Here is a 21,446-nt window from a genome sequence, read left to right on the forward strand (position 1 = left end):
GTGTGAGCTGTGCCGAGCTCCCTGCCAGTCACGCTGGCTCGTGTTGTTTCGTTGCTGCCTGCTCTCTCTCTGATCTGCTTTTGCATCATTGATAAGGTCGTGGGACAGGGCTGTCTCTCTAGCTCGTGTTTACAGCATTAATGGCACCGGGGTGCTGCTGCACGGCAGGGTCCAGTATGCGTTTGCAAACGTGAAAGAACCAATCTGTCATGGTTAGGATGCTTTAATAGGAATCGGTGCTGAAGCAGGGGGGAGGACACCCCAAACGTTAACCCTCGCCGCTCTCGGGATGGGAAGCCTTGCAGGCAGGACCCAGCCTTGAGCTTAACCTTTAATGAGCTAAGGCTAATCCTCCTTGGCCGCTTTTATCACCAGGAGAGCCAGCACGGTTCGCATCGACCTCGGTTTAGAGGAGCTGGGGGCCCCTGCTGCTCTCGCCGCGACCCCCTGACGGAGCATCCCACCGCCGCTGCCGTCTCCTCAGCACCACCCTGCTCATCTCCTCGCAGAAGACGCCCAAGGATGAGAGAAGCCTGCCAGCAGAAGAGTTAAAGGGGGAGCTGCTAAGCCGGCCCTTTCTCCCCGCCTCCTCCTCCTCCTCACTGCGGGGGAAGGGGGATCGGGACCCGCCGACTGGGGGTGGCCCTCGGCGGAGAGGCGCGGGGAGGGTTTCTCTTTCCCTGCGCCTCTCCTCCGAGGGCCACCCCCGGGAAGAGCTCGGCAGGGCACGGCACGGCTCGGCACGGCAACGGCGCGGCCAAGCGCCGCCTCCGCGGCGGGATGCAGCCTCTGCCACCGCCCCGCGGCTGCAGGTAAGGAGCGGGCCGGGAGGGAGCCGAGGTGGCCCAGCTACGCGGGGAGGATGCCGGGGGCAGCCCCTGCGCTCCGCCGCCGCCGAGCTGAGCCAGGGGTAGTACATTAATGATAATAATAAAAGCAAAAGGCAAGAACCCCCCCAGCCGCCCCCAGAAGCGCCGCTGAGCGCCGGCGGCTTGCGCTCCTGCGCGCAGGGAGCTGCCCCCGGGGCGCTGCCCCGGGCCGGGCCGGCAGGGCTGGCGATCGAAGTCTTTTCATTGCCCACCCAGCCCCCCCGTCCTCACTGCCCGGAGCGGAGCCGCCGCTCGCAGCCCCGGGGAGCAGCACTGGCGCTGGCTTGGGCAGAGCAGCTGGGGAGGGCATGGAAGAAGCGGGGAGGGGGCATTTGCAGCGGGAATAGTAAGTTTCGCTGTGGCCGCCTGATGAGTTAGAAATGAAATACGTGCTGTGGGTTCGCAAACAGTGCTAAGCAACGCTCTGGAGCCATCCCGAGCTCTTAAGAGTTGGGATATTTTCGTGCCCTAGAAAGCCGGGAATACCTGGGCATTGCCCTCGTCAGCGCAGCCGGAGCCCGCTGCGGGCAGAGCCTTCGCCGCCTGAGGAGCGCTTGGGAGGGGATTTTCCTTCCCGCTGGATGTCAGCCGGAGCAGCCCCAGCTCGGGGGGCCAGGTCACCTGCTCCTTTCTTCCGCAGAGCAGGCAGGAGCCGGCCGGGCTCGGCAGCACTGCCGCGCCGGTGCGGCGCACGGTGCCAGCCCTGCGGGCGCAGCTGCCGGCAGAGAGGGGCGCCCGCAGCTCGGCGCTTCGAGCGAGGAGCTGGTGAGGACAGCACGCAGCAGGCGTGTTAGCAACCGGCCTCTTTTAACGCCCCGGGATGGAGCTCAGGGGGTTAGGCTGAATTTTAGTGGTTGGTTTCCAGCATCTCAGGATATTCATTTGAGTTCTGTGTGCTATTTATAGAGCATACATTTGGAGCAGCGGGGGTTTAGTTACCGATCTCCTTCTTGCCGTGTGTGCTTGTACAGTCTGCACCCCCAGGGCTTTGAGTGCTGCTGCTGTGTAACTCGGGGAGATGTGCATTCTGGGGTGACCTGGATAGAGGGAGTCACAGTGGCTGTGCATGTTCACATTGCCTCTGGCAAGGAGACCTCCAGAGGCATAAAACATTTCCAGGTGCATAGAGAATAATAAGATGAATTTGAGAAGGGATTTTCATTCCCACTGGATGTCAGCTGGAGCAGCCTCAGCTGCTGAATTTTGAATACAAAATTCATCATATTCTAAGGTAAACCAGTTGTAAAGCACATTCAGGGTTTGAAATCAGCCCTGCATCAAGGGATAAACACTTCCCATGCAAATATTCTCCCACCCGTTCTGGATGGATGAATCAGGATGTGGAAGAATGCAAAGAGCACAAAATGCTGTCCTGAACAAAGTGATGTGCAAATCCCTGCCCTTAGTTATTAGCAATAGGCCAGGTGAGCTTTTAAAGGTGGTCTTAAGGTAGTTCTTTGGCTTGCAGCAGAGGAGGCTCAGGGCAGAGCTCATTGCTGTCTGCAGCTGCCTGAAAGGAGGCTGCAGCCAGGTGGGGTTGGGCTCTGCTGCCAGGCAGCCAGGGACAGAAGAAGGGGACACAGCCTCAAGCTGTGCCAGGGCAGGTCTAGGCTGGATGTGAGGAGGAAGTTGTTGTCAGAGAGAGTGATTGGCACTGGAATGGGCTGCCCAGGGAGGTGGTGGAGTGGCTGTGGCTGGAGGTGTTGCAGCCAAGCCTGGCTGGGGCACTTAGTGCCATGGTCTGGTTGGTTGGGCAGGGCTGGGTGCTAGGTTGGGCCTGGGCAACCTGTGCCAGTGTCTCACCACCCTCACTGCAACGAACCCTTTCGTAACATCCAGTTTCAATCTCTCCTCTGTCAGTTCAAACCCATTCCTCCTCCTCCTATCATTACAAGACCTTGTCAAAAGTCCCTCCCCAGCCCTCCTGTAGGTCCCCTTCAGATCCTAGAAGGCCACTCCAAGGTCTCCTGGAAGCCTTCTCTTCTCCAGGCTGCAGCCTGTCCCCATAGCAGAGCTGCTGCTGCCCCCTGAGCATTTTCATGGTCTCCTCTGGACTCACTCATACTGTAACTTCCTGGAGAAGATGGGTTTTAAGGATAAAAACAAGCCAAATTACATCTAAAAAAGCCATGGTATTAAAATATTCTCCAAATGGAGAACTCGAGTGGTGTTCACATGGAGTTTCAGCTTCCTCAGGGAGCTCTTGCTTTCACAGAATCACAGAGTGTTAGGGGTTGGAAGGGGCCTCCAGAGAGCCATGCTCGATAGGAGGAGTTGCTTTATGCATTCCTTGCCTTTAAAATAGAGGACTTAAAAATATCAAGTGAGATTAGAAGGTATCCCTCACACTATAATGCATTTAAAAGAGAACAAACATTGAGGGAAACTGGGCATTGCTGGAAATGAATCATAGAACCAAGCAGGTTGGCAGAGAGCTCCAAGCTCCCCCAGCCCAACCTAGCACCCAGCCCTGCCCAACCAACCAGACCATGGCACTAAGTGCCCCAGCCAGGCTTGGCTTCAACACCTCCAGCCACGGCCACTCCACCACCTCCATGGGCAGCCCATTCCAATGCCAATCACTCTCTGTGCCAACAACTTCCTAACAACATCCAGCCTAGACCTGCCCTGGCACAGCTTGAGGCTGTGTCCCCTTGTTCTGTTGCTGGCTGCCTGGCAGCAGAGCCCAACCCCACCTGGCTACAGCCTCCCTGCAGGTGGTTGTTGATAACGTGCTGCTTATCTCCCTGTCACTAGCAGAGTAAGTTTCAGTGACAGATGATTTCTCAGGCAGTTGCATGCCTTCAGCCAGTCTGCAAATTGCTTTAGTTGAGGAGGCTTTGCCTGTAGCAGCAAGTACAGTGTAAGGAGCACCAGTGAGAAGCTCTATGGGCAGGGGGAAAAAAAGAGTGATGCAGAATAAATTAAAAGTAATCCATCTGGAAAGAGAACTCTCAATGCAAACTGAAGTGTGAGGAAACAGAGGGAATTTAGGAAGCTGCAGTTCCAGATCCGTAGGCTGACATGAAGGAATCAGATCTTGCCAGGAGCATAGCTTGGCATGAAGAGTGTAGCCATATGGAGAGGATACAGAGAATGTAAAAGACCACCTGGGCTGATTCATCAGGGAGGCTGGAGAGTGCTTCCTATGTAATGCTTGGCTAACTTGTGGGTAATCAGGAGAGAGGAGGAGAGAACTGGAGATAGGGTGACAAAGGAGGGCAAACAGCTCTGTTCATACTGTAATTCATAGACTCCTAGAACTGGTGAGGTTGGAAGAGACCTTTGAGATCATCAATTCCAACCTCACAGTCCCACCACTCTTGCTGAGCTACTGCTAGTAAAAGCCTGTGAGTGGCACAGCGTGGCCAGGGGCTTTCAGATACCACTGCTGCATTCCTTGGAAGCTAAGTCAAGAGGCAGGGAGTTTACTACCTGTAGTAATTCAGCTGTAGAGACAGGCCCTCTGCTAAAGAGCCTTAAACCCTGTGAGGGAGCCTGTCAACCCTTCAGGTGTGCTTTTCTGAGGCAGGGCACAGGAATCTTGCTTGTCACTTGAAAAATGGAAGCACAGTGTCACTGGGCTAGGGCTCAGGGCATCTCCAGAGAAGGAGACTCCACAACCTCCCTGGCACCCTCACCATAGTAGTCATGCTGAGGTGGAAGCTCCTGGGCTCCAGCTTGTCCCTGTTGTTCCTTGTCCTCTCACTGGGCACCACCAAACAGAGCCTGGCACCTCCATCCTGACACCTGCAGCAAGGGCCTGTTGCAGTCTCATGAACAAACCTTTGTGAGCAGGCAGAGCTGAAAGGGAAGAGTCCTGCTCCTCATTTGCTGCCCAAATGCCTGCTTGGCAGGAAGCTGGCATCTCTCTAGCTGCATCCACAGGCTGGGGCCTGGCAAGGCTTGCTGCAGGGTGCCAATTTACTGCACACTCAGCTCTGCTGCAGGGCTCTGCAGCAGCCCTCTGACAGCAATCAAAGCACAAGAAAAGGTGAACTGAGTGTGGGGGAAATGTGTCCTACCCTCTGCTCTTTGCTGGTCCTGTCCCACAGCTTCCAGGTGAGTTAAATGAGAACTGGGGCAGAAACAAAGCAGTAGGCTTCCTGGACACCTTGGCCTCCTCCCCAGAGGAGCTGAGGAAGGAGTTGTTGAGTGTGAGGGTGCTGAGAGCGTGCCTCAGGCTGCCCAGGGAGGCTGTGGCTGCCTCCAGGCCAGGCTGGATGAGGCCTTGAGTGTAGCTGAGAGGTGTCCCTGGGCATGGTGTGGAGGGTGGAGGGGATGAGCTCTGAGCTCCCTTCCAGCCTGAGCCATTCTAGGATCCTGTGATCCTGATTTTTCATTGCTTCCTCTGCAAACCAGACAAGGCTCTCTGTGTGTATCTCAAAACAGTAACCTCCAGTGCAGTGCTGCAGTGCATGGAGGTCTCCAGGATCAAGGGAGCTTACTCTTCCCTGGTACTCAACACTGGCCAGGCCACACCTTGAGTGCTGTGTCCAGTTCTGGGCTCCTCTGCAGAGGAGAAGGCTCCAGGGGGACCTCGGAGCTGAAGGGATCCTGCAGGCACATAAGCAGCTTGAAAGAAAGAGTAGCCAATGAGCAAGCAGCACCCAGACCTGCTTGCTTCTTGGCTAGTTGCACACTGAGGCCAGAGGAGGCCACAAAGATGCTGCAAGGGCTGGAGCAGCTCTGCTGTGAGCACAGCCTCAGGGAGCTGGGGGGGTGCAGCCTGCAGGGGAGAAGGCTCCAGGGGCACCTCAGAGCTGCCTGCCCAGAGCTGAAGGCAGCCTGCAGGAAGGCTGCAGAGGGACTTTGCATCAGGGGCTCTAGAGACAGCCCAAGGGGCAATGGTTTGGAGCTGAGGCAGAGCAGGCTGAGAGTGGAGCTGAGGAAGGAGTTGCTGAGTGTGAGGGTGCTGAGAGTGTGTCCCAGGCTGCCCAGGGAGGCTGTGGCTGCCTCCTTGCTGGGGGTGCTGCAGGCCAGGCTGGATGAGGCCTTGAGCAGCTGAGTGTAGCTGTGAGGTGTCCCTGGGCATGGTGGGGAGGGTGGAGGGGATGAGCTCTGAGCTCCCTGCCAGGCTGAGCCTCTCTGGGATCGTATGATGCATCCAGGTTCTGCCTTGAGGCTGATGGAATAAACCAGGATGCTTTAACTGAAGACCATCCCTCAGCTCGGGTGGCTGTCAGAGGGCTGCAGTGGCTGCAAGCTGGCGAGGCCCTGATGCGCTCACGCTAGGAAGCCTGCTCCACAGCACTCTGTGCTTGCTTGTCCATAACCTGTCCTCTTGCCCTTTCCAGGATGGAACAGGAGGCTGCCCAGCTGGAGAAGCAGCATGTGCACAGTGTCTATGAGAACACAGCTGCCTACCTGAACGACCTGCAGAGCAAGGCTTGGCCGCGCGTCCGCAGCTTCTTGCTGGAGCAGGAACCTGGCAGCCTGGTGGCTGACATCGGTGAGCTGCTCCCCTTGGCTGGGCAGCAGGGGCTGGCTGGCAGCTCTCTGTTAATTGTAAGGGGCTCAGCCATTCTGAGAGTGCTTTGGGTTGGCTGGGACACCTCCCACTAGAACAGGTCGCTCAAGGTCTCGTCCAGCCTGGCCTTGAACACCTCCAGGGAGGTGCTGGAGCACAGAATCACCCAGTCTTTGATCACATTGGGTGATTCTGTGCTCCACCACCTCCCTGGGCAGCCTGTGCCAGTGGCTCACCACCCTCACTGGCAAGAATTGCTTCCTAATCTCCAGCTAAATCTGCCCTTGTAAAACTGGGGGCAATCTGGAGAAGAGGAGGTGCCATGGGGACAGAAGGGAAACCTTTGTCCTTCTGAGGGTGCCAGAGCCCTGGAGCAAGCTGCCCAGAGAGGTTGTGGAGTCTCCTGGTCCAGAGACATTCCAAGCCCACCTGGATATGTTCCTGTGTGCCCTGCCCTGGCTGCTCCTGCTCTGGCAGGGGGTCCAAGAGGAGCCTACACTTCCAAACTCCCTGTGGTTAGAAGCACTCCACCTAAAGCCTTCCATTTAGCAACTGCAACTTCCACATTCGTGCCCATTCACCTAAGGTCATTCCTGCTGCCAGCACAGGGACCAGCAACACTTGATGCCAGTTCCAAACCTCAACTAACAGGCTGTTAGTTGCTTCGCTGTTTGCTGCTTGCATTGCTTGAGCTGTGCCAGCCAGGTTACTCCTCACCACGTCTCTCACAGGTTACTTCAGAGAGCAGTGCTTGCTGGGCATTTCCCCTTGGAAATGTGCTCTGGTTTCAGCGCTGGAGCCTTGTGCTGTTCTCCAGCAGCCTCTCTGCAGTCTCTGCTAATGGTGCACATTACCATGGGCGGGAGCAGCGCCGCTGCTGGAGGCAGCAGTGTTTCTAAAGATATCTCCAGCCCTTGCAATTCAATTACCAATCCTGAGAGGGTTTCTCTTTGCCAGGCTGCTGCCCTGCTGCCTGCCTGTCGACTGCCAGAAATCATTCTTCACCACTGACCCATAACTGCAGTGAGTGTCTCCTGATCTCGTGTTGGAGAGTCCCTCTTGTGCGTGGGGGCTTGGAGAATGCTCTGAAAGCTTCAGTTTGGTACAGCACAGGCCTGGAGAAGACAGACTTTTGGGTGCAGGGCATTCTGGAGCAGGGCATCACATCTACACTGCAGTGCCTTGGCACGAAGTCAGAAAGAGGCCTGTGACATGGCATCAGCCTTACCAGAGGATCATAGTGTCATAGAACCAAGCAGGCTGGAAGAGAGCTCCAAGCTCAGCCAGCCCAACCTAGCACCCAGCCCTGCCCAACCAACCAGACCATGGCACTAAGTGCCCCAGCCAGGCTTGGCTGCAACACCTCCAGCCACGGCCACTCCACCACCTCCCTGGGCAGCCCATTCCAGTGCCAATCACTCTCTCTGCCAACAACTTCCTCCTCACATCCAGCCTAGACCTGCCCTGGCACAGCTCCAGGCTGTGTCCCCTTCTTCTGTCCCTGGCTGCCTGGCAGCAGAGCCCAACCCCAGCTGGCCACAGCATCCCTGCAGGCAGCTGCAGCGGTTGTTGGGAACAGGGCAGCAGGCTGTAGGAGGGATCAGTGTGAAGCAGCAGGCTCTGTGCTATGCAATAGAGGCTGCAGAGGACCACTCCTTCCTCCTCCCACCTGCACTTACCCTTATTCCCCAAAGAACTACACATAAGCTGCTCTCACTCAGGGCCATGTAATGGGTTTGGTTAGTGGTGCTGGTGCTGTCAGCCTCCTGGTGCTGTGAGCTTTCCCAGCAGTGCAGGCGAGCCCTGCAGCAGTTACACCAGGAGGTGCAAACCTGCAGCTTGTTTTCTGGGGAACCTTAGAGTTGGGAGAGTCCTGCCATTATTTGCAGTGCTTTGGGAGGGGCAGCAAATGTTTGGAACATGCAACTTCTGACCTAGGATTCTTTTCTCTAGGTTGTGGAACTGGAAAGTACCTGAGTGTCAACAGCCAGGTCTATAACCTCGGCTGCGATTACTGCAGGCCGCTGGTGGAGATCGCAAGGCAGAGAGATGATGAAGTGCTGGTGTGTGACAACCTTAACCTCCCCTTCAGGGACCACTGCTTCAATGCAGTCATTTCCATTGGAGGTAAGGCCACACACATGCACTCTGCCTCACAGCAAGTGAGAGCTCTGGGGGACCCAAAGGCCTTTACTTAGAATCACAGAACTAAGCAGGTTGGCAGAGACTTCCAAGCTCAGCCAGCCCAACCTAGCACCCAGTCCTAGCCAATCAGCTAGGCCATAGAATCATAGCATCAAGCAGGCTGGAAGAGAGCTCCATGCTCAGACAGCCCAACCTAGCACCCAGCCCTGCCCAACCAACCAGACCATGGCACTAAGTGCCCCAGCCAGGCTTGGCTTCAGCACCTCCAGCCACGGCCACTCCACCACCTCCCTGGGCAGCCCATTCCAATGCCAATCACTCTCTCTGACAACAACTTCCTCCTAACATCCAGCCTAGACCTGCCCTGGCACAGCTCCAGGCTGTGTCCCCTTCTTCCGTTGCTGGCTGCCTGGCAGCAGAGCCCAACCCCACCTGGCTACAGCCTCCCTGCAGGCAGCTGCAGACAGCAATGAGCTCTGCCCTGAGCCTGCTCTGCTGCAGGCTGCACAACCCCAGCTCCCTCAGCCTCTCAAACAGCCTGACTTGAGTTAGGTTGCTTGAAAAGGCTTCCCGTGGGCTCACAGCAGGGACTGAGAGGAATGCAGAGATTTGTTCCACTGCACAGAGGAACTGCTGAGCAGGGAGGCTCATGGATCCTTTGCTTGCTTACATGTGGGCTTCTTCATCCTGTGGAGGAAAGATTTCCTCCCAGCATGCATTTTAAACTAGCAAAAGCTATTGCAAACAGGGCTGCCTGCAATTAAACAGAGTAGTTGCTCAAGGTACAATCTTGGGTCCTTCTTAGGGTCTGTTTTGACCAGCAGATGCATTGCAATGGAACTTGAGGACTTCAAACTCAGCTCAACTATTCTGTGTTAGGATTTTAAACTTCTCTTAGAGCAGTGAAATCAGAATTTAGAGCCATAAAAGTGCCTATTGTTTGAAAGAGGAGAAGCACCTCAACATCTCAACTCCTCCAACCTCTCCTTTTGAAAACACTACTCACATTTGGAGGAATATAATCTGAAAGGGGGAGGTGATGAGTAGCCTGGAGTGCATGGTTACAGGCTACACCTTCAGCTCTACTCTTGCTTGAACTTCCTTCAGGCTGTTTTACTGTATTAGCAAAAAATAGAGAGCACAAATATTATTGGTAGCAAGCAACAAACTCCTTGAAATGTGATAGAAATGTACTTGGAGATTTTCTTTTCACATATGCAGCTTGAAAGAAAGAGTAGCCAATGAGCAAGCAGCACCCAGACCTGCTTGCTTCTTGGCTAGTTGCACACTGAGGCCAGAGGAGGCCACAAAGAGGCTGCCAGGGCTGGAGCAGCTCTGCTGTGAGCACAGCCTCAGGGAGCTGGGGAGGTGCAGCCTGCAGGGGAGAAGGCTCCAGGGGCACCTCAGAGCTGCCTGCCCAGAGCTGAAGGCAGCCTGCAGGAAGGCTGCAGAGGGACTTTGCATCAGGGGCTCTAGAGACAGCCCAAGGGGCAATGGTTTGGAGCTGAGGCAGAGCAGGCTGAGAGTGGAGCTGAGGAAGGAGTTGTTGAGTGTGAGGGTGCTGAGAGTGTGTCCCAGGCTGCCCAGGGAGGCTGTGGCTGCCTCCTTGCTGGGGGTGCTGCAGGCCAGGCTGGATGAGGCCTTGAGCAGCTGAGTGTAGCTGAGAGGTGTCCCTGGGCATGGTGGGGAGGGTGGAGCAGTTGAGCTCCGGGGTCCCTTCCAGCCTGAGCCACTCTGGGCTTCTGTGGCTCTATGATCCCCATTCCAGGTCTTTCTCCTAGTGCAGTTTCAGTGCTCTCAGGTCAGCTGGTTTCAAGGACTCTCTGCCTGCCCAGTGTTGATACCAGTCCTTGTCCTGACAAGATGCCAAACTCAGGTGGTGCTTCTGTCCATTGAACAATCACTGATTCTAACTCCTCTTCAGGAGAGACACATGATGGCTGTGCCCACCTAATTCAACAGGGAGCATTTTTCATCCCATTCCAGAGAATGGCAAGTGCTTGTATCCCATAGTCAGAGGGCTCCTGGGCTTTGCTGCCATCAGCCTCTCGGTGGGATTTAGCTTTCTCTAGAGCCACCAGAGCCATTTTATGATTTTGACCACGAAGAATATTTAACCCTTTCAATGTCCTGCTTAGAGCTTGCAGAGATTCTGTTGGCAGCTCTTCCTGGCATCTAAGCTCATGCTTCTGATGTGTCTGGCAGCTTTGATACCACTTTGCAGGAGGCTCTCTAGTGGTTTATGGCCTATCTAATGGAATAAATCAGTTCCCTTCTCCCCATCCTGTGCTGGAAATTGCAATAGTTTGCAAAGTCTGAGAAGATACTGAAGAGCCAGCAGTACCTGGAGACTCTGACCACACCACAGGGTCACAGGATGTTAGGCTTGGAAGGGACCTCTGGAGGTGACTTTGAGTCCAAACACCCTATGAGAACAGGACCATGTAATCCAGTGCAGGTAACATGGGAACACATCCAGGCAGGCCTGGAAAGGCTCCAGAGAAGGAGACTCCACAGCCTCTCTGGGCAGCCTGTGCCAGGGCTCTAGGACCCTTCCAGTCAAGAAATTCCCCCTGGTGTTGAGCTGGAACCTCCTGTGCTGCAGCTTCCATCCATTGCTGCTTGTCCTATCCCAGGGAGCAGTGAGCAGAGCCTGTCCCTGTCCCCGTCCCTGTGTCTCCCTTCCTGACTCCCAGCCCTCAGACATTTATAGGCAGTTATTAGATCTCCTCTCATCCTTCTCCTCTCCAGACTAAACAGCCACAAGGCTCTCAGGCTGGGGAACTCCTCTGAGCTTGCTGTCCTGTGAGAAGAGCTGCCAAGAATGCTTGTGGTGCCAGAGCTCCGTTTTCTCTCCCTTGGTAGTGCAGTCATTGTTTGGAGCAAGGAGCGAGGCTGTTGGGCACACGTCCCATAGCTGCACTAACGCTCTTTGTGCAGGTAGCATTGGCTGCTGTTGAGCAGCACACTTGAAGGTAACCTGATGATTCTGGTGGTATGGAGATGGCTTCAGCTAAGAACACAGCTGCTGTTGAGTGTTGTTCTGTGGGGAGATGGAATGTTGTGCATCTGCAAGTGGCTGGCTACAAGGCCACTTGAAACAGAGGATGAAGCAGTCCTCTGCATTGTTGATTGAAGCAAATCTGGTCCTGATGACACAGAACAACACCACTAAGAGCAGCAATCTCAGTGCAGGGTCATGGTTCTGAGAGTCCAGAAAGAAAACAGCCACGGAGCTCTTAGGGAATCACAGAGCCAAGCAGGTTGGAAGAAAGCTCCAAGCTCAGCCAGCCCAACCTAGCACCCAGCCCTGCCCAACCAACCAGACCATGGCACTAAGTGCCCCAGCCAGCCTTGGCTGCAACACCTCCAGCCACGGCCACTCCACCACCTCCCTGGGCAGCGCATTCCAATGCAAATCACTCTCTCTGCCAACAACTTCCTCCTCACATCCAGCCTAGACCTGCCCTGGCACAGCTCCAGGCTGTGTCCCCCCCTTTCTGTTGCTGGCTGCCTGGCAGCAGAGCCCAACCCCACCTGGCTACAGCCTCCCTGCAGGCAGCTGCAGACAGCAATGAGCTCTGCCCTGAGCCTCCTCTGCTGCAGGCTGCACACCCCCAGCTCCCTCAGCCTCTCCTCACAGGGCTGTGCTCCAGGCCCCTCCCCAGCCTTGCTGCCCTTCTCTCCACACCTTCCAGCACCTCAACAGCTCTCTGCAATTCAGGAGCCCACAACTGGACACAGCACTCAATCTGTGGCCTGAGCAGTGCTGAGCACAGGGGCAGCAGAACCTCCCTTGTCCTGCTGCCCACGCTGCTCCTGAGCCAGCCCAGGATGCCATTGGCTCTGCTGCCCACCTGGGCACTGCTGCCTCCTCTTCAGCTCCTCTCTGCCAGCACCCCCAGCTCCCTCTCTGCCTGCCTGCTCTCAGCCACTCTGGCCCCAGCCTGTAGTGTTGCTTGGGGTTGTTGTGGCCAAAGTGCAGAACCCTGCACTTGGCCTTGTTCAGTCTCATCCCATTGGCCTCCAGCTCTTGTAGTTGGTTCCTTCAGGTAAGTGGGAGTATAGAAATGGTTCACATTGCAGTGAAAGTTGCAAATGAAATATAGTGATTAGTAATTTCATTGTGAAATGAGGTTTTTAATTTCTACTGGAGTAACATCATGCAAACCAGTATTGTCATTCTTAGATGTGCCATGTAGGCTGAGCTAATTCTCTCTCTCTCTTTTCCCTCTAAACTGATCTCCAATACCTTCCTACAACATGAAAGCAGTGGAAAAGATTTCTGTCCGAGCTGTCTCACTGATGTAGAAAGACAAAGTGGCTTTTAACTGCTCTTTGCTGTATTTGTTACACGGTGAAAAGGGTTTCTGTTTTCAGAAAGATAGGTGTGAAAAGTGTCCCAGAATCACAGAATGGTTTAGGTTGGAGGGGACCTCGAGGATCATCCAGTTCCAACCCCTTACCACAGGCAGGGACACCTCCCACTAGAATAGGTCGCTCAAGGCTACATCCAGCCTGGCTTTGAACACCTCCAGGGAGGCTGTGGAGCACAGAATCACCCAATGTGATCAAAGGTGCAGCGTCAAAGAGCATTCTCAGGTGGACTCGCACTGTGGTGCCAATGAATTCAGCCTTTGCAATGAGTGGTACTTGGGTTCCAGCTGTGCACTGGCTGAGCACACGGAGCAGGGCAGAGACACAAGCCCTCTGCCCTGGTCAGTGTTCCTTACCTGTGCCTTTCCCTCTCCACAGTGATCCATCACTTCTCGACCGCGGCGAGGAGGGTCAGGGCAGTGCAGGAAATGGCGAGGGTGCTGGCGCCCGGGGGCCAGCTGATGATCTACGTGTGGGCCATGGAGCAGAAGCACCGCCGCTTCGAGAAGCAGGACGTGTTTGTGCCCTGGAACCCGGCGCTGTGCTGCCGGCAGCCCCCGGAGCCGCCGCACGCTCTGGCGGGCACAGCCGCGCAGCCTGCGCCGCTGCGCCTCCCCCGCTGCAGCTGCCGGGGCGGGCTGCGGCCAGACACCGAGCGCAAGCCGGCCCGCGGCACGGACCGCTGCCTGCCCGGAGCCTGCTGCATGAACGTTTCTGACGAGGAGAACAGGTTTTACAGCGCCCTCGGCAGGTCCTTGCGCTCCTGGTTCTTCTCCAGATCCCTCGACGAGTCGGCGCTGAGGAGGCAAACGGAGAGGGCGAGGTCTGCGAAGAACGAGAGCGGGTGGGCAGGCAGCGCCGTGCCCCTCCAGCAGTCACGGCACTGCAGCTTGGACTTGGGTCACCACGGGGCGCTGCTGAGGGAGCAAGGTTTGGAGGATGATGATGTGTTCGTGGAGAGCCTGCCTCTCAAGAAGCCACAGTGGGCTCCGGCCAGGGATGCGCTGGAGGGTGTGAGTTCAAACGGAGGACACCACGGTGCAGCCGAGAGGGGGGGTGAAGGCTCTCCCTTTCCAAATGGCCCAGGGCAAGACAGCGGCTGCGGCTGTCACCAGGACGGTGCTGCTGAGCCTGTCGGCAGCAGGGTGCTGCAGAGGACGTCGACGGCTGACTCCAGCGAGTGCGCTCTGGAGGCGGCGGTGTCGGTGGGGGAGCAGGCTGGCGCCGCGCGGGACACCAGCGCCTTCATGCGCTACTACCATGTGTTCCGCGACGGGGAGCTGTGCGCGCTGCTGCGCGACCACGTCCCCGCCCTGCGCATCCGCTCCGCCTGCTACGACCACGGCAACTGGTGCGTTATTGCCGAGAAAAGGGAGGCCAGCTGAGTGCGGGCTGAGGCTGCCAGTGCAGAGACCGAGGCTGCCAGCTGAGTGCGGGCTGAGGCTGCCAGTGCAGAGACCGAGGCTGCCAGCTGAGTGCGGGCTGAGGCTGCCAGTGCAGAGACCGAGGCTGCCAGCTGAGTGCGGGCTGAGGCTGCCAGTGCAGTGGCTGAAGCTGTTAGTGCAGAGACTGAGGCTGTCAGTGCAGTGGCTGAGGCTGTTAGTGCAGACCTGAGGCTGTCAGCGCAGAGACTGAGGCTGTTAGTGCAGTGGCTGAGGCTGTCAGCGCAGAGACTGAGGCTGTCAGTGCAGTGGCTGAGGCTGTCAGCGCAGAGACTGAGGCTGTTAGTGCAGACTGAGGCTGTCGGTGCAGAGACTGAGGCTGTTAGTGCAGTGGCTGAGGCTGTCAGTGCAGAGACTGAGGCTGTCAGTGCAGAGACTTAGGCTCCCGGACAAGTGCAGAGGCTGAAGCTCCTGAATGAGTGCAGTGGCTGAGGCTGTCAGCGCAGAGACTGAGGCTGTTAGTGCAGACTGAGGCTGTCAGTGCAGTGGCTGAGGCTGTCAGTGCAGAGACTGAGGCTGTCAGTGCAGAGACTGAGGCTGTCAGTGCAGAGACTTAGGCTCCCGGACAAGTGCAGAGGCTGAAGCTCCTGAATGAGTGCAGTGGCTGAGGCTGTCAGCGCAGAGACTGAGGCTGTCAGTGCAGAGACTGAGGCTGTCAGTGCAGAGACTGAGGCTGTTTAGTGCAGAGACTTAGGCTCCCAGACAAGTGCAGAGGCTGAAGCTCCTGAATGAGTGCAGTGGCTGAGGCTGTCAGTGCAGAGACTTAGGCTCCCGGCCGAGTGCAGAGACTGAGGCTGTCAGTGCAGTGGCTGGGGCTCCGGGAGGAGTGCAGTGCCTGAGGCTGTCAGTGCAGTGGCTGGGGCTCCTGGAGTAGTGCAGTGGCTGAGGCTGTCAGTGCAGTGGCTGGGGCTCCTGGAGTAGTGCAGTGGCTGAGGCTGTCAGTGCAGTGCCTGAGGCTCTTGGCTGCTCTGTGTGTTCTGTGGCTGCAGTGGAGTCTGCTCCCCGCAGTGCTGGACTGTCCGAGGCCAGGCCACAGCCAGGCGAGCCGTGAGCAGTCTGTGCGTGGTTGCACTCCTGGGAGTCACAGGGCAGCCTTTTGTATTGCCTGCAGCCAGCGACCCTGTTTTTGAGTAGCCTTTTTCTACTGAGGAATAAAAGTGCTTTGTAAGCCCAGGCTCAGGCATCTTTGGTGGGCAGCAGCCCCCCAGCAGAAGGTGGAGGCTTTGCTGGTGGCACAGTGGAAGTGTGGCCTGTCACTCGCTGTGGCTGGAGGGCTGCAAGTGGAGACGTGGGCATGCTCTACGCCACACTGGGCTGGCTGCTGCTGCAGTGCATGCTGCAGAGCTGGGAGCAAGCCTGCAGCTGCTTAGCTGGGATTAAGAACTGTTAGCAGGCAAAAACCATGCACAGAACAAGCTCTGCACATTCACAGCTTCACAGATTGGAAGGGACCCTCAAAGGGCATCTTGTCCAACCCCCTTGCACTCAGCAGGGACACCTCCAACTAGAGCAAGCTGCCCAGGGCCACAGCAAGACTGATCTTGGATGTCTCCAGTGATGGGGCTTCAACCAGAGCCCTGGGCAGCCTGTGCCAGTGTCTCACCACTCTCGTTGTGCAGAACTTCCTCCTAACCTAACTCTGCCCTGCTCCAGTTTAAACTGTTGCCCCTTGTCCTATCCCCACAGGCCTTCCTGAACAGTCCATCGACAGCCTTCCTGTAAGTTCCCTGCAGATCCTGAAATGCAGCTCTAAGGTCCCCCTGGAGCTTTCTCTCCAGGCTGAACAGCCCAAATCCTTTCAGCCTGTACCCACAGAGTCCTCCAGCACTCTGAGCTTCTTTGTGTCCCTCCTCTGGACCAGCTCCAGCAGGTCCATGTCCCTCTTGAGTCAGGGACTCCCAAGCTGGATCATAGAATGGTTTAGGTTGGAAGGGACCTCAAGGATCATCCAGTTCCAACCCCCTGCCATAGGCAGGGACACCTCTCACCAGAACAGGTCGCTCAAGGATGCAGCACTGCAGGTGAGGTCTCCCCAGAGCAGAGTGGCAGAATCACCTCTCTTAGCCAGTCTTGTGACTTCTACTTCAAAGAGCTTTCCATTTGCTCCCAGGTGCAGGTGAGGTTTGTGTGCTACCTCTGACAGGTACTTCACCTTCATTGCCCTTGCTGCAGCTTGCCTTGGCCCTGTGCACACAGCAGTCAGAGGACTCACCAGAGCGCCTCTGTTCTGTGGAGGTCACAAAATGCAGACTCTCTGAGTGACACAGAGCTCTTTGGTAAGCCTGGGAAGCTGTGGCAGAACGAATAAAACTCCAGTGCTCATCTGCTCATTGCTCTCCTAGTTCACTGACACGAGTGTGTGCATTGCATGGGATGCTGAATAGTGCAGTCAGGAAGAGAGCACAGGTCCAGTTTGTCTGTGAAACACAAATTCCTGCCTCTGCAGTTGGAATTGTCCTTGGAGGCTGCCATGCTAACAGCTTGCTTGAACAACTTGCCCATTCCCTCTCAGATTTTGCTGAGCTTGATGCTCCAGCAGCCTGCAGCTGCCCCTGTTTGGTTCTTACACCCAACTAGTCTCCCCTGTTTTGCGGGGGGCTTCTGATGGTCTGAGGATGAGCAGCGAAGCTGTAATTGTTGGCAGCTGAAGCAGGGCTGGGGTGGGCTAATTGTCTTATTAGCACAAGGTGGGAGTGATTTGGACACAGCTTCAGCTGGTGAGATTCCAGGAGCTGTACCCCACAGGTCAACTCTCTTGACACAGCTGCTCTGGAGAGACAGATAATTGCTGTCTGCCCAATTAGTGAGCCAGCAGCTGAAGGCAAAGCAGCAGGAGTGGCACACCAGACTTTTCCAGTCTGTGCTGCAGAGGTAGAGCAGTCTCAGTGGAGACCTTGATGGTCCTGAGTATTTTTAGATGTAGGTGCCCAGGAGTAATTGCCACTTGGCAACACACTGTGGATTTATTTGCTGGAGCAGTGCCTGCAGAACAATCATCTTTGTCTTCATTTGGGATCCCTTCCTGGTGCACTCTCCACTGCCTTTTGGAAGCGAAAGCGTGGCCAAAGAACCACACAGCCGAGGCTTCTCAGATACTGCTCCTCTCTGTTGCTTCCCATGCAGCCTGGGGCTGTGGTTTCCTGCGTCAGAGCCATGCTTCAGGAAGACAGCAACCACTGCACCGCCGGCTCCAGCTGCTCAGGGCTGAGGGGCTGCTGCAGCCTCCAGCCCCTGCTGTCGAAGCACAGTGCAAAGGTGCCTGTGCTGGCGTCCTGCAGAGACAGCGTGGATGGTGCTGGGCTCCGCACCTCACCTGCGACGTGGCATTGTCAGACAGGTGAGTCCTGCCTTCTTTCTTGCGACTTTCTGAAGTAGTTGGAGGCTTCTGAAAGCACTCAGAGAAGTTTGCTTCCAGATAGGGTGTGCTGGTGTGTATTCAGCAGGGCCTTTGAGCGCTGTTTATTTAGGAGGGACGTAGTTGATTATCATAGAATGCACTGAGTTGGAAGGGACTTCCAGAGCTCATCTAGCCCAAGCCCCTTGCAGTCGCAGCTGGATCAGGCTACTCAGCTTGAGTGTCTCCAGGAATGGTGCCTCCACCACCTCCCTGGGAAACTTGCTCTGGTTCTCCACCATCCTCATAGTAAAGAACCTCTTCCTAATGTCCAACCTAGCTCTACCTTTCTCTAGTTTAAAACCACTGCCCCTTGTCTCTGTATCCCATTTTGGAAGGCCATCCCTAAGTCCCAAGTTGCAGGACTTCTTAGGCTATCAGGTAGTGACAGGAGTGGGGGGATGGAGCAAAGCTGGAGGTGGGGAGAGTGAGGCTGGAGGTGAGGAGGAAGTTGTTGAGCAGGAGAGTGGTGAGAGGCTGGCAGGGGTTGCCCAGGGGGAGGTGGTTGCAGCCTGGAGGTGTTTAAGGCCAGGCTGCTCTAGGGTAGGGTGTCTGTGCCCATAGCAGGGGGGCTGGGACTGGCTGATCCTTGTGGCCCCTTCTCACCTTGGCTGATTGTACTCTATGCTCTATCAGCTGTGTAAAAGAGGTGTCACTGAGGTACTTCAAACAGCCTTTTTGGCTGCAGACTCTCGGCTGGGGATGCTTTTCAGGAGTGTTTCTGTGTTGGATGTTTTCTTGAGCTGATGCCATGAAGCTGTGCTGCATCCACGTTTGGGTGATGTCGTTAGGAATTCCTGGCAGGAGAGGGAGGGCTTTGGTAAACAGCTTTCTTTTCAGATGTTAATTTTCTTCCTCTGAGGACATGTAATCACCTTTGCTCTTACAGAGAGCAGTCAGCAGGGGCCGTGAGGCTGCACTGCCAGCCCTTATTCCCATCTATTTATGGAGGCTGCCTGGGCCTGTGACAGCTTTATCGGCTCCTAAGGAGCCAGATGACCTCACTCTGAGCATGGTGAATGTCTCTCTTGATTGATTTTGCTTTGATGAGCCCCATCTTAAGCAAAATGTGATTTGCAGAAGGATCCATACGGTCCCAGTCTGCAGACAGGTGCTGGGAGAAGTCTGTGCACCATTGAAAAGGCTGCAGGGAATGACTGAGGAAGCTAACCCCAGAGGTGCTTGCATGCTTCAGCACTCTCCAGGCTGTGAGACCTGCCTGCTGCCCTCCCTGCCTGGCTGCTCTCAGCCACTCTGGCCCCAGCCTGCAGTGCTGCTTGGGGTTGTTGTGGCCAAAGTGCAGAACCCTGCACTTGGCCTTGTTCAGTCTCATCCCCTTGGCCTCTGCCCACCCATGCAGCCTGGCCAGGTCCCTCTGCAGGGCTCTCCTACCCTCCAGCAGCTCCACAGCTGCTCCTAGCTTGGTGCCATCTGCAAACTTAGGTTTCTTGTCTGGCAAGTGGGCAGTGTTCTTGCCCTGGTTATGCCAACAGCAAACCTGCCTCTGAGTGCAGCGGGCGAGGGCTGCTCCTGGGCTGCTCCTCTAGCTGTAACTGGCTCATGGAGAGGCCTTGGCCTTGGTTACAGGAGAAGAGCTGCCCTGCTTGGTTACACTTTAGTTTACCGGGGTCGTTGTCAGCCTGAACTGGTCAAACAAAAGCTGCTGCAGGCTGTGACCCGGGGGGACAATGGCCACAGGCAGACCCATCCGGACAGAGTGCTGTTGAGGCAGTTCAGCTCTTGTGCCTGCTGCTTCCCCCAGTGCCCCACAGAGAGGTGCTGCCTCGAGCAGAAGCCCAACAAGCTGAGTTTAAAAGCCCCCAGCCCGGCCACAGCCCCTCGTGGGGGGGGCTTCAGCAGTTGGCACCTCCAAAGTGAAATGGAAATGTGGGAGGAGGGTGCAAACATTGGTGTTAGGAGTGGCCCTCCTGGCTCTGGCAGCCTCTCTAGAGAGAAACGTCCCCCTTAGCCCCGTCGAGGAGGGCTGCACCACTCGCATGAGGGGCATGTGGAGCAGGGGGCACAGGTATTAGGTTGCCCTCTTCTGTTGTGACAGAGCAGGTTGCTCTCTGCCGGGTTTTGGCTGTTTGTACAGCAGCTGAGTTCTCTTTCAGGGCTGCTTGTAAGGCTCTGAAACTGTCACAAGAGACAAAGGAGGAGGGCACAAAGGGGCATGTGAAGCTGGGGAGGGGCCTGGAGCAGAGCCCTGTGAGGAGAGGCTGAGGGAGCTGGGGGGGTGCAGCCTGCAGCAGAGGAGGCTCAGGGCAGAGCTCATTGCTGTCTGCAGCTGCCTGCAGGGAGGCTGTAGCCAGGTGGGGTTGGGCTCTGCTGCCAGGCAGCCAGCAACAGAAGAAGGGGACAGAGTCTGAAGCTGTGCCAGGGCAGGTCTAGGCTGGATGTGAGGAGGAAGTTCCTGTCAGAGAGAGTGACTGGCATTGGAATGGGCTGCCCAGGGAGGTGGTGGAGTGGCCGTGGCTGGAGGTGTTGCAGCCAAGCCTGGCTGGGGCACTTAGTGCCATGGTCTGGTTGGTTGGGCAGAGCTGGGTGCTAGGTTGGGCTGGATGAGCTTGGAGCTCTCTGCCAACCTGCTTGATTCTGTGATTCTATGCTCACTCTGTAGCTGGAAATACCCTCTGATGCCAGTGTGCTGAGAGGAGCCTGTGTGTGCACAGCTGAGTTGCTGTTCCTCCTGCATGACATGAAAGGAAGAGTCATCAGTGAGTGGCTTTTTGGTGAGGCAACTTCTCAACCCTTGCTGCTTCAATGAGGGAGCACTGCCTGGCTGTAGCTCCCTGGCCCAGGCTGCTGCCCAGCAGGCCTGAGAGAGCAGCAGGAGTGAGATGGTGCTAGGGTCACACACAGCCTCTGCAGGTCACTGCCTGTGCTGAGCGCTGGCATCTCCTGTCACCAGCAGTGGCAGTCAGCAGCACCTGGGGCTTCTGGGGCCTGACCACTTCCACTCTGCGACCTGGACTGTTCCAGCAGTGCTCTGGCTCCTGAGGAATGGCTTTAGCTATGGGACAGGTACAGACATGCACATGGAGCTCACACAATTGTCTGAGATCATCGAGTCCAGCCAGGCTGGAAAGGACCTAGGAGAGTTTTTAATGCAACCTCTTCTGTCTTGGAGGCTTCTTCCTTTCTTTTTCTGGTGCATGCTTTGAAGGCTTTGCTTGCAGTGCAGTGATAGCAAGTGCTGGGTGCAGCTCCTGAAAGGCAGTGTAGAGGAAAGGTTCCCTCTCGGACCAGCCTTCAACAAGGCCAAGTGTGAGGTCCTGCATGCACCTGGGTGGGTGCAGTCCCAAGCACAGCTCCAGGCTGGGTGGGGAATGGCTGAGAGCAACCCTGAGGAACAGACCCTGGGGGTCTGGGCTGATGCAAAGCTCCACAGGAGCCTGCAGTGGGAGTGCAGCCCAGACACAAGCCTGTGCTGGCTGCAGCAAGAGCAGTGTGGGCACAGGGCAAGGGAGGGGATTCTGCCCCTTGGCTCTGCTCTCCTCACACCCCACCTGCAGTCCTGGGGGCAGTTCTGCAGCCCCCAGCACAAGCAGCACATGGAAGTGTTGGAGCCAGTGCAGAGGAGGCCACCAAGATGCTGAGAGGGCTGCAGCAGCTCTGCTGTGAGCACAGGCTGAGAGAGTTGGGGCTGTGCAGCCTGGAGAGGAGAAGGCTTTGAGGAGACCTTGGAGTGGCCTTGCAGGATCTGAAGGGGGCTGCAGGAGGGCTGGGGAGGGACTATTGACAAGGTC

The 21,446-nt window shown here is 56.3% G+C and overlaps 1 protein-coding gene and 1 long non-coding RNA gene across 4 annotated transcripts; one reads left to right on the forward strand and one right to left on the reverse strand.

Annotated features, from left to right (window-relative positions):
• Positions 1–207: 207 nt before the first annotated feature.
• Positions 208–1,602, reverse strand: LOC135178387 (uncharacterized). The gene is made up of 2 exons (XR_010303489.1): positions 1,356–1,602; positions 208–533 (listed from the first exon to the last, which is right to left on the reverse strand). It is a non-coding gene; the product is annotated as an uncharacterized LOC135178387 (long non-coding RNA).
• TRMT9B (tRNA methyltransferase 9B (putative)) lies at positions 533–14,464 on the forward strand. Of its 3 annotated transcripts, XM_064149328.1 has the most exons (6): positions 533–626; positions 701–812; positions 6,167–6,321; positions 7,297–7,362; positions 8,293–8,466; positions 13,240–14,464. In XM_064149328.1, exons 2-6 carry the CDS (start codon positions 781–783, stop codon positions 14,244–14,246), a joined length of 1,434 nt encoding a protein of 477 aa, XP_064005398.1. In that variant the 5' UTR covers positions 533–626; positions 701–780; the 3' UTR covers positions 14,247–14,464. The 3 variants fall into 3 exon arrangements, with proteins under 3 accessions (XP_064005398.1, XP_064005396.1, XP_064005397.1); XM_064149326.1 differs by lacking the exon at positions 533–626 and having other exon boundaries at positions 706–812; XM_064149327.1 differs by lacking the exons at positions 533–626; positions 7,297–7,362 and having other exon boundaries at positions 706–812.
• Positions 14,465–21,446: the final 6,982 nt, after the last annotated feature.

Source organism: Pogoniulus pusillus, chromosome 9, assembly GCF_015220805.1.
Source record: "Pogoniulus pusillus isolate bPogPus1 chromosome 9, bPogPus1.pri, whole genome shotgun sequence".
NCBI classification, from domain to species: domain Eukaryota; kingdom Metazoa; phylum Chordata; class Aves; order Piciformes; family Lybiidae; genus Pogoniulus; species Pogoniulus pusillus.